Here is a 12684-nt window from a genome sequence, read left to right as displayed (position 1 = left end):
ACATAGCGCAGATGCTACAGAACACAGTTAGCTGACTAGCTGTATAAGATTTTGTGATACGCTAATATATTACTTCACAGGCATTACTGGCTTGTACTTTTACATCTATAATATTATAAATTGATAGTTTATTGCTGGTCTGTGGTTTTAAACTACTGTATTTTTGAAAGATTTCATATTATTTTAAGGTGAGCTTAAAGGGTGCACTACTATGAAAATCACACCGCTTCAGTGTGACATCAATAAGAAAAAGTATAATTTCATAGATATTGTTAATAGTAGTTGTTCATAATAAAATATGTATGACCTTAATACATGATCTAGATTATTTGTTTTGCTAAATATTGTAATTTTAATAAATATTACATTAAATTTATAAAAAATTACCCCCTCTCTCTCTCTCTCGCTCTCTCTCTCGCGCTCTCTCTCTCGCGCTCTCTCTCGCGCTCTCTCTCACACTCTCTCTCACACTCTCTCTCACACTCTCTCTCACACTCTGTCACGCTCTCAATTCAATTCAATTCAATTGAGCTTTATTGGCATGACTTGCACAGTATTGCCAAAGCATTGTCCATTACATGAATAAACAATTATATAATACATAAACAAAACAACAATAGATATGTAAAATAATTAAGTAAATAAGTACGTGTGCTTTCTTTTTTTCTTTTTTCCACAAACAAGAAAAATATTAAAGATATTGTTTAAAAAATATATATATATATAAATAAATAAATTGCACAACAGTACATGTAAGAAATGCTCTTGCTTCAGTTTTGTCCACTGGCTGACAGTCTTAGTTTGTGACAGGCTGATACATATCTTGCTGCTGTTGTGATCATTTTGGAATCTTCCCCTAAAATGTCACTTAATTTTTCTGTATTTGGTAATGCCATAAAATGTGGTTTAATTTGTTGGAATTTGGGGAAATATGCAGCTCTAATGTTGTGATAGTAATCACAGTGCAGTAAGAAATGTTCCTCTGTTTCCAGCTCTTTCTGTGAGCACAGTGAACACAGTCTCTGTTCTCGCGGCTGCCATCTCTGTCTGTGTCGTCCTCTCTCTATAGCCAGACAGTGATCACTCAGTCTGTATTTTGTCAGTGTCTTTCTTAATTTGTGATCTTTTACACAGCTCAGGTATTCTGCTGGTTTGTAGTCTCTGTTTAGGTCTAAATACAGCTCCATCTTCTTTTGTAATTTAGTGGCATCTTTCCAGTAAGCAATGTAATTGTGTTTTTGTAGCTGTGTGATGTGGTTGGGCCGGAGTGTGCTGTGCTGGTTTGGCTGTAGTTTGAGCACCAGCTGTAGAAGGGCACTCTTCTGCAGGTTCTGCTCCTGCCACTGCAGGGCTTCAGTCGCACAATCAGCTTGTAACACTCCAAAGAGAAAGGAAAACTTGAAATCGCATCATATGACCCCTTTAATAAGAGGCTTAATAATGAGGCTAGTCTCTGTGTTCATCCCCGTGAATGAAATGTTTTATTGGTTTGTTTTATTTGATTTTTGAATTTGTGTTACTTAGCTGAACATGGACTAGTCTAGATGTTGCAATGTGCTTAAATGACATTTCATTATGAATATATAACTGATCAAATTGAATGCCTTGTTGCTTGATTTTTGTGTTCCGTTTTTTTTTTTTTGTGATTGACTTTTGAAGAATTCAATTATTCTTTAAAAAGGTTGTTTAAAATAAGCAATAATTTTTAATAAAACATGATGTGAGCTTAATGGGAACAGGGGTGTGCTTAAAGGGTACAGACATGTACCCATTAAGCACAGCCAGACTTTTTGCATTTAATGATGTATATCTTAATTGAAATGCTTTTGTCATTTAAAATAAAACTAAATATTTTTGTGTGAGAGATTAATCTTTTATTTTAACATAACTTTTTGTACTGAAACCAATATCTTGTGCACTAAAAATGTCTCAATGTAGACTTTGGTGAGCTTAATAGGTACGTTTACCCTATATAAAATTATATATAATATATATTCTAGATTCATTACATGTAAAGTAAAACATTTCAAAAGTTTTTTTGTTTTAATTTTGATGATTAGAGCTTACAGCTCATGAAAGTCAAAAATCCGGTATCTCAAAATATTAGAATATTTCCTAAGATCAATCAACCATTACCATTAGATTTGACTATTTATAGTTTCTTATATAAATGTTGTTATATGCTTATATATTGTTTTATAAAAATATTATGTGACAAAATGTAATACACACTACCATTCAAAATTTTTGTAATTGTATAAATGTCTGTACTGTCATTTTTGATGCTGAATAAAAGTAATGTATTTGTTTCTTTTAAAAACGTATTTTATTGACCCCAACCTTTAAACAGTAGTGCAATTAAAAAAATGATAGTCAATAATGTAATTAGTATAAAAAAAACAATTATAAACAAAATAAATTATATTAATAATTTATACTAAAAAATCCATTGTAAAATAGTCTATATGTGCCTGTGGATGCAAACCAAATGGGTTTTACTACAGTGGCCATTGTAAGCGGCCTATGATCAAATGTCCCTTATTGATTTAATTTTTGCCAGCAGTATTTGAACTATCAACTGATTTGTTGATTTTACCCAGAAAAATAAACAAGAAATCCATAATGAATCCATAATAAAAAAGAAAGAAATTCAGCTTTGGATATGGCATTCAAAGAAGGTCAAAATAAATGAGAAACACTGGGCAAAAATATACCGCAATCACAGACACTGCTACTCGGATGTAATGAGATTTCCTCCCGTTTCACCGAGGTTGTGTCACTAAAATAAATAAAGAAATAAACCAGTTCAGGCAGAAATAAAGTCAGACAGGATGACCTCCTCAGGGAAAACTAGTCCTGTCATAACAGGGCTTAATAATAATAATAAAAAAAAACAGTAGCTCAATTTTGCACAATGAAATACCTGTTTAAGCAGTGTAAACCTGAAAATTCTTTCAATCTTGAAAAAAGATGAAAGATTTCCAATCGACTAACAGCTTCAAGCATAAATGCCATGAAAGAGGGAACCTGAACATACAGGTGAGAAACAGAGCAGAAAGTAGAACGAGTGAGAGAGAGAGAGAGAAAGAGAGAGAGACATAAAGACAGAATGAAAGTGTGTCTGAATCCAGCACCCTGGACAGCGCCTATCGATCGGCTCCCAGCACACATCACCACAACTTTCACAGATTGCTATTGAGAAGTGACCTGTAATGCAATTACTGCCCAATGCAGAGCCGAAGTGGCCATCAATAATTAAAAGGCAGCCAAGTCACGGCCTGCAATTGCGCTTTTATTCCCGCGTCGCTGTTGTTGTTGTGTCCGCTTGCCCCGGCTACCAAACTGTTGTGCCACCGGGTCTCGAATAAGATTTGTGAAAATGCGTCCTTCAATAAAACCAATCACATCGGACAAATGCCCTTCCCTGCAAAGTTTATTATTCCGCCAGCATATGGCTCAGACCACAGCACAGTCGTATTAACCAGCAACAAATCACCACACGCAACTGCTGTCTGCTCCATGCCGCTATTATGAGTGGATATGTCAATGTACCTATTGTCTCATCCACTCCGGGCGCCCGCACAGTGTTTAGACGAAGTCAGCACGACATTGGCTGCAAAGGAAATTTGTCCCCCCCCTCTTTCCTGGGCCACTGTGCTGTCACAAGCATTTCTTCACACTGAATTCTCGATATAGAGCGTCTCTTCCATATTACATAATGTTGTAATCAGTACAGCGGGCCCCCACAGTGGAGGCAGCGAGCTGAGTTGAGAAGAAGAGTATCTATTTTTCACGACAACAGACGAGTATCTGTCAAAACATCTCTCTCAGCGACAGATTCTCAGGTTTAATCACTGGGAGCTGTGAGTGATTATGTAAGGACTGTGAACTCGCAGGTGATTCTGAGTTAGGTTCTCTTGCAAGAAGGAGGTCAACCGCAGATTCGGAGACAGATGAGGTGAATCGCATGAAAATGCGCTCAGGAGACATTTCACTGCAAAATCAAAAGAAAAAAAGAGAGAAAATATATTTTGCATAAAGAATATAAAGACCATAAAGATAATTAGAATTGTGACGTGCTCAACTTATAATGCTCAAATTATATTTCTTATGATCTTAAGTGCCTTTTTATGATATACTATATATATTATATACTATATATATATTTGAAACAGACTTTGTAAATATAAATAAATATACACACAAGTTTCTGAAAAAGGTCTCTTATGTTCATCAAGGCTGCAAAAATAGTTAAACAGTAATATTGTGAAATATTATTAGCTGATTTGCTGTTCAAGAAACATTTCTTATTATTATCAGTGTTAAAAAAAGTTGCTTTATAATGCTTGGTATTTTTGTGGAAATTGTAATAAATTTTTTTCAGGATTCTTTAATAAATATCAAATTTAAAAAAACAATCTTTTGTTATATTATAAATGTCTTTACTCTAATTTTTGGATAACATTTTTGCTGAATGAAAGCATTAATTTAGTTCTAAATCAATCCATCAAAATATAAAATATATCTTGCATATTTTATATAAAATATTTAAAATTAAATATAGAATTTTAAATAAATGAGTTGGATTGGACAGTGAAGAGAAAGTGTCTAGTACATGTGAAATTCATGGGAAAATAACGTTTAAATATCATTCCAGGATGCGCCTAGGATTAAATACAAGAATGTTTCTACACATTTTACATTTGACACATTTTAGGTCTCATTCCCACACTTCAATTTTAGTTATTTTCCCATTTTAATGATTTTAATATTACTCTAAACTGTAATAATGAATCCAAACATTTGACTTGCAGTGTAAGACTAACAGCATGTTTATACACGAATACAGTAAAATGGATAGGCCCTGCACACCAGTTTAAAAAACACAACACATCCAAAGGTCTTCACACTTCCTTTTTCCTGTGCCTCTCTCGGGGAACAGGTCTATATTGACCAGACGGCAGACTTATTGAAAGAGCTGCCACAAAAGTAGGTCGCGCGGTTGGTCAATGGTATGGATTTCTGGGTCTGTAGCATATCTCACACAATCGCCAGAGAGAGAGAAAGAGAGAGTAAGTAAATGAACAGAAATCAGAGCAAAGAGCCACATCGCCTGCTGCTTCCTCTTCTGTCCTTCTTTCTTTCTTCCCTTCATGCGTTTCAATCCTCCCTTCCATCCCTACTCTATTCCCATTTCATCTCTGCTCCTGGAGGCACGGCTCAGGCTCATATCAGAGATCAGAGCTGGTGTAGGTGTGTGTGTACCTTTATGAGTTACAAAATGATCCATTGATCCACGTTGTGCTTGCTTATCCACAGACTGTCAGTATGTACCATTAGGGATCAATGGACAGTACATTTATCTTTTTGAGAGTATGAATGCATGTTTTTAAATACATATTTGTGAGTAGGTGTGTGCATTTTTTTCTAGATATATGTGCGTGTACGTGGGAGCTGAGGTAGGTTTATCTTTGGATATGTTCAGAATTGAATACTATTTCTGAAAGAAAGTAGCATGCCGTGTGCATACAGTGCATTCTGTGCCAGTTTTCTGTAGGCGTGAGGACCCAAATGATGCAACATTTGCCAGAACGTGCAACCAGAGCGCACTGTGTGAAACACTGTATCCCATAATGCAATGCGATCAACTTGACATTCTATTCTGACAAATAAACAAAATCAATATGAACGGAGATCTCTTTTGACTTCATTATTTGATCGGGCTGTCAAAAGTTAAGACATTTTTTATACAAAACGGGATTAGAAATGCAAAATAACTGAATTTATTTATGAGACGATAAATGGATGGCGCTTGCTGAATTAAACATGCACGTAAGGAGTTAAAGCGACAACAATATAGCTGTTTGAAATGTTCATACTGATTTGAGTACTACTTTTAAATACTAAGCAGTACTTACAATAAACTTGGAATACTGTATTCGAGCTTTTAATATTGTAATTACAATAATTCTCACAATAAAAATGTGAGAAATTTTTTAATTTTATTTTGTGAATACTTTATTGGAGTTTTTAAAGTGCCCCTATTATGGATTTTTGAAAATTACCTTTCATGCAGTGTGTAACACAGCTCTAAGTGAATGAAAACATCCTGCAAAGTTTTAAATCTGAAAGTGCACCATGTATAAAGTTATTGTCTCTCAAAAGAAAGAGTCGACTCGGAATCATTGAAAAGAGTCGTTTTTAAAACAAATCCCAAACCGTTTCATGTTGACATTTGTACACAAAGCAGCACTGCGCTCACAAACACTGCTTTATCAGGCATTACAGGCATGATGAAATGAAAATGAGACAAATCGGACCAATCACCGCAGATTAGCGTCACGCAAAGGAGGGGTTTGGAAAAATGAATCGTTGAGCGAATCGTTTGGGAGTTGTTGAGCAAGTAAGGTAAAAATAAATGCATATTATAAGACAATGAAAGTGTTTTTTGACCTTGCATGCATGTCAACCTGTTGTTGGGGACTCCCAAAACCAAAATATGAACCTTTCATTACCCATAATAGGGGCACTTTAACTGTTATTACAATAATTCCTCATAATAAAAAAATGGAAAAAAGTAGTATTCTATTTTTTGAATTATTTATTGGAGTTTTTAACTGTAACGACAATTCTTACAATAAAAATGAAAGAAAATTGGTGTTCTATTTGTAATTGTAATAATTTATTCATTGGAGATTTTAACTGAAATTACAATAATTTTCACAATAAAAATCTCACAATACATTTAGTTTTTTAAAATTAGTTATTAACGAGTATCATTCCTTCCCAGACAATCACGGCAATAAAACACACCCACACACACACCTACTCTGACCAGTACAAACACAAAGTCAAATGTCTCTTGTTTATCAAGGTTCAAAGTTGATGTAATAATAGTAGTAATAATAATAATAATAATAATGCAAAAGTAAATAAACAAATAATTGCATATATACATACAGATACATCAAATAATAGTATTTCATTTCGAGCACAGCCATAGTGTGTATCTGTGTATGGCTATGCCACAACAAGCATTAGTCTCCAGGAAATATTTCTACATGAATATTCATCTGCATGAATGCATATTTGTGAACATTCTGCATTTGTGTTCATTGCAGTGAGTAATAGCTTCTCCGTTTGTACTTGTCCGTGCGTGTGTATTTAAACGTGAGCGAGAGAGCGGCCGTGGGTATGTACACACACCCTCCCGCTGATGAGGCCCAGTGCCAGAATCAATAGAGTGCTTCTGAGGCATCATACTCTAGTACGAGAGAGGCCAGAAGAGAGATTTTAATAAATGCAGTGTGCATGAGAGCCTGGCCTGGCTTGTCACTGCCATCGTCCCCCACAAAAAAAAAAAAAAAGTCCTTCTGTATGTATGAAACACAATATTGTAACTTCAAAAGCTGTGTCATCTTTTAAACTAGTCAAACTCACAAGGCTTTTAAAACATTTTTATGTTATATTAATGAATACAGATATGCCTTGCTAAAAGTTCTGACACATTTGTACAATACTGTTCAAATGTTTGGGTCACACACACACACACACACACAGTATAAGAAACTAATACTTACACTTTAAATTGTGAAAATAATTACATTTAAATAAATGCTTTTCTTCTGAACGTCCTATTCATCAAAAAATCCTAAAAAAAAGTAGCACAACCATTTTTAACTTCGATAATAATGAAAAGTGTTTCATGAACACTAAATCATCATATTAGAATGATATCTGAAGGAGTAATGGCTGCTGAAAATTCTGTTTTGCTATGACCATAATAAATTACGTTTTAAATATATTAAAATAAGAGTTATTTTAAATTGCAATATTATTTCACAATATTCCTGTTTTACTGTATTTTTGATCATATAATATCAATAAACGCATCCTTGGGGCGCTTTTGAGGTGTTTCAAAAACATTTTTAACATTTCACGTTTAACACACGACAAATACAGCAGTAACGGTCAAAAAAAGGACAAAAACGTCAATTAAAGGAGTCATATCTTAAAAAAAAAAAAAAAAAAGGAATTCCTTTGTTCTGTCAGGACCACTATCGTCAAAGATGATTGACAATTAGCATACATTTTGGATTGGCCGTATGGTTCTGTTCTGGGCAAGAACTCCCTGCGCATCCATGCAGCCTAGCATTTATGAGAGCAGGGAGAGCAGCGATAACCTCCCCAGGGTAAACAGAACAGAACCAACATAAATGTATTGCAGATATCATTAAAGTTCAATAATTTTATGTACACATTTTAGAATTAGTCTGATTCAAAGGATAATCAGAAGGCTGAATCCTGACTGACAGAGGAGGAGCTGGGGATGGAGGAGGGTAATTAGCTATTGAGCAATGCGAAAACTGCTGATAATACTGAGGGACCTTATATATGAATGCTTAGATAGGTGTCGTATTCCCATAGGTAGATGGGGATCAGCTGAGAGTCAGCTGATGAGAGCTTGACTAACGTGACCTGCCAGAACTAACGCTACACTTGATTTCTTTTCTATGTATTTCATACTTAAGCTTCAGTTTTGATGTACTATGTGCAAAAAGTTATTTCGAAATAGTCATAATTACAATTTGACAATCATGACCACATTAACATATGATCACCTAATTTATTTATAAATGGATATTTAGTTACCAGAAACTTCATGAATGAAACTAAACCTACATGATGGGACAGTCAGACATGACAGGTAATTCACAAGCAAGTCTTAAAGGTACAGTACCAGACCCGCTGGTTTAATTGTAAAGGTCAGAACGGGAAAAAAATAAGTATGAAAATCATATAAAGCTAAATTAAGATGGTTTTTGGTATGAGGAACCTTGACTACCATTATACAAGATATAAAAGCATAAGAATATAGCCTGGAAAATGTGAAAAATGATTATATACCTATATGTAATAACCCAGCAAAAAATATAAGGTATCATACCAGTAGGTAATACACCTTAAACCAAATTACACTTATAAACACTATATTCTGTCCTGCATTACTTTATAGCTGCAATATTGTGGTGTCAAATATGGCAGAAATGCTTGATAAGCACAATATAAATGTTTGCGTGATTTTATTTTAGTCAGTGAGGTGATCCCATACCAAACAAAAGAAAGCGTCAGAGAGGGTCAGGCTTTAAGCTAACAGGCGCAAATGTGTTTTTCACCACTCATTTGGAGCGACTCTGCTATTGAGCTGTGATTTTGAAGGTCCAAGTGCAGCCCACTCTCTCTGGCTCATTCTATCTCTTCCCAACTGGAGCTTGGGAGGCTTCTTGCACTTGACAGAACTTTCTAACATAAAAACCACTTTCCTAAAAACCATCAAGCTGTCAAGTGAAGTGGAAAAATGAGAGAGATTACTGCATAAAGGCTGAGAGGGGGGACAAAGAGAAAGAAAGGAAAAGAAATGGTGGGATGGCTCAAGATTCTCCTGCAGATAAAACACATAAAACGTTCCAATGACTTTTCTTCATTTCTCCAGATTTATTTATTCTGCTTTCTCTCTCTCTTTCTTTGTTTACTTAAGCCTTTACTATTCACAATAAAAATTTGCTTATATTTGAAGTGGCCATGATGGCTCATACTGTACGCATGAAAAATTAAACATCAGCTGTATCCCCTTAGAGAAAAATTTGATAATTTGGAAAACAAATGGAGATTTCTGGTTATACTGTAAATATCAAATAAAATATCTCAGATTGTTTCAGGGTTACTAGTTAACTAAAATAAATTTTTTTGCTAATTAAAATTAAACAAATAGATGTTAACTGAAAAAAAAAAAACTAGCAGCCAAGGCAACTATTCTCATTTTCTAAAATTAACTAAAACTAAACCTGAAATATAAATATATAGACATATTTAGAAAAAGTTTAAAAATGACAAAAACGCTAAAAAATGACTAAAAAAGTAAAATTAAAAATGAAAATAAAAAAATCTAATTACTAATAAAAACTATAATAATACCTCTGATACCAAAATTATACCAGATTAAAAAAAAAAGACCCCAGTAATCTCCAATGTTTCCAAATAGGACTCAACAAATGTCTATGCTCAGGTCTGTCAAGAAAAGTGTAATATTTCTCCAATATTTCTCATTAAATTCTTCCAAACCCATCACTATATCTCAGATATAGTACCCATATTAATTTTACAGCTCTAATCCTCCATTTTTAAAACTATAATTATCTTAAGAAATTATAGGTGAAACATCTGAGACAAAGACTAAAATAAAACCCAACCAAGAACTCCATTAAGTCTCCTGAGCTCTGAATGAGCAACCCGAGTGATAAAACGTTCCTCTGGGTAATTAGTATTCTTATGAAACATTTGTGATAGGCAGAGCCTTCGATTGAATTCATTTGCAGCTGCTGCGTTTGCATTTCTTGCGAATAGATGTGCTCATAATAAGACGATCAAGGGTTTTCTTATTACAGTCAACATCTAACATGATGACTTACACGTTCATGTGGGGGAAAAAAAAAAAAGAGCAAAACGTGTATGGCTGTGTGAGCGTTTTTTACCGAGTGAATATTCTTTGCACTAAAAGAAAGGAACTCCAGCAAAGTGACTCCCCCTGTATTCAACATCTATGATGTCATAATCACTCGCATCAAAGGCATTCCGTTCGCCACAGCAACTGTCATTCTCCCTGGAGGCGTCATTAAAACAGAACACACCAATCCGAGCTGAGCAAGAGCTAACGGAGCAACTTCAAAACACACACGCACACACACTACAACCAAACAATGTTAGAGCAGGACAGCAAGTTTGTACTAACCCAAAGAGGAGTGACGGAGTAATACACACACACACACACACACACACGTGCCCGCAGACATTCATACGGCACGCTTGCACACACACACACACACACACACACACACATGCTCAGAGACACTAAAAGACACTATAAATAGGACAGCTCTAATGTGGTGCTGTGTAGTTCTTGCCCTTGGGTATAAGGCTCTTCCAGAGAGAAAGAGAGAGAGATGGAGAGGAAAAGGAAGGAAGAGTACAAGTGGACGAGATTGAAAACGGAGCCAAAAAAAGAAGAGTTATCGCTTTTTGAGGGCTAACTTTTTGGCAAAAAATAAATACATAATAAATAAACCTACATAAAATGTGCTTAAAATTTAAAATGCATTACATGTAAGTTTGGGTAGTTGACACATAATGCATACACTATCTATTTTTTATTTACTGTATATGAATAAATATAGATATACTGTATACACACACATAACCATTCAAAAGTGGCAAAAGTTTGGGGTCTGCAAGATCATTTTTTAATGTTTACTTAAAAAAAAAAAACAATAAATAATGTGAAATATTATTGCTATTTAAAATAAATTTTCTATTGTAGTACATTTTAAAATGCAATTTATTTTTATGATGGCAAATCTGAATTTTCAGCATCATTACGCTAGTCTTTAGTGTCACATGATCCATCAGAAATGATTTTAATATGATGATTTGGCACTCCAGAAACATTTGATTTACTATTATAAATGTTGAAAATAGATGCTATGCTTAATATTTTGTGTGCAAACAATGGCACATTATTATTATTTTAAAAATAATTTGTAGCATTTTAAATATCTTTACTGCCACTTTTGATCAATTTTATTCATTCTTGCCGAATAAAAGTTAACATTTTTCTTCAGCAAAAACGTATTAATTAAAAATAATAATAAAAAAAACCCTACATAAAAAAATTGCTGACTCCCAAACTTTGAATGACAGTATACATATACAGTTTAATATATTTTTATATATATTAAAATTTACATGCATAGTACATGTATAATTAAAATAAAAAAACAACAACACCAAAATGCTATAGTGATTATTATATAGATTTCAGCATGTCACGTTGCCAACTTCCCTATAGTATTATGTCAACTACCCATTTGTACCAGTGTGCATGTGTTTTCTTATTTGCATGTGTTTATGTGCCAGTTTGACCGTGATGACCTACCCCAGGTAGCGTCTTCTGCTCGTGAAGCGCGGTCTGAGCTTTTAGCGCTGATTCTCTTGCACAGTATGTGAGGAAGGCACAACCTGAGAGAGGAAATAACAGAGACAGAGATAAATTAAAGACAGGTCAGAGAGGTTGAGACACAAGCAGGTGTCTGTTTGAGTAGAGCTGGGCTCTCTACCTTCATATTGTTTTCGCCAATCCAAGAAAGAAAAACAATGTTATTACATTTGTGTAGCAGACACCGAGTCATAAAAGACAGAAGAGCGATGAAGACTTTCTGAGAGCACATGCCCACAGCCATACACACTCACGCTCCCCTGAGAAAGACGGAGAGTGAGCGCAAATACAAGTGTGTGTGTGCGTGTGTTTGTGGAAAAAAATATGCTGCTTCTTGTAATTTTCTGGCTACAAGGCCGTCCTGGTATCAACATTTAACAGAGTATGTTTTTGTATGCTTGCTCATTAACGTCGCGACACAACAAATTTCCGCCAGAAAAATGCTGCTGCGTTCTATTTATGACGTATTGACACAAATTTAAAATGATTTTCAACGGTCGCTTTTTCGCGTCCAGTGTAGACAGACTTTAGCTGTTGCGGCACGGCAACTGTCGCGTCCGGTGAAGATACGGTGTAATAAAGGCAGGAATCTCTGTGTGTGTGTGTCTGTCTGTCTGTCTGTCTGTCTGTCTGTC

General features: G+C 34.8%; 1 protein-coding gene across 4 annotated transcripts in view; it reads right to left on the bottom strand.

The window, feature by feature from the left end:
- celf4 (CUGBP, Elav-like family member 4) overlaps window positions 1-12684 on the bottom strand; it is a 91426-nt gene that overhangs the window by 49034 nt on the left and 29708 nt on the right. For all 4 annotated transcript variants that reach the window (XM_016451410.1, XM_016451426.1, XM_016451417.1 and 1 more), the window contains exon 2: window positions 11990-12072. In XM_016451410.1, the coding sequence (XP_016306896.1) occupies window positions 11990-12072 (83 nt within the window). The remainder of the gene's footprint in view (window positions 1-11989; window positions 12073-12684) is intronic.

The sequence above is a fragment of the Sinocyclocheilus anshuiensis genome, unplaced genomic scaffold (genome assembly GCF_001515605.1).
Source record: "Sinocyclocheilus anshuiensis isolate Anshui unplaced genomic scaffold, SAMN03320099.WGS_v1.1 scaffold457, whole genome shotgun sequence".
Classification (NCBI taxonomy): domain Eukaryota; kingdom Metazoa; phylum Chordata; class Actinopteri; order Cypriniformes; family Cyprinidae; genus Sinocyclocheilus; species Sinocyclocheilus anshuiensis.
The sequence above is the reverse complement of the archived record's forward strand: the minus strand, read 5'-3'. Positions and strand labels throughout refer to the sequence as shown.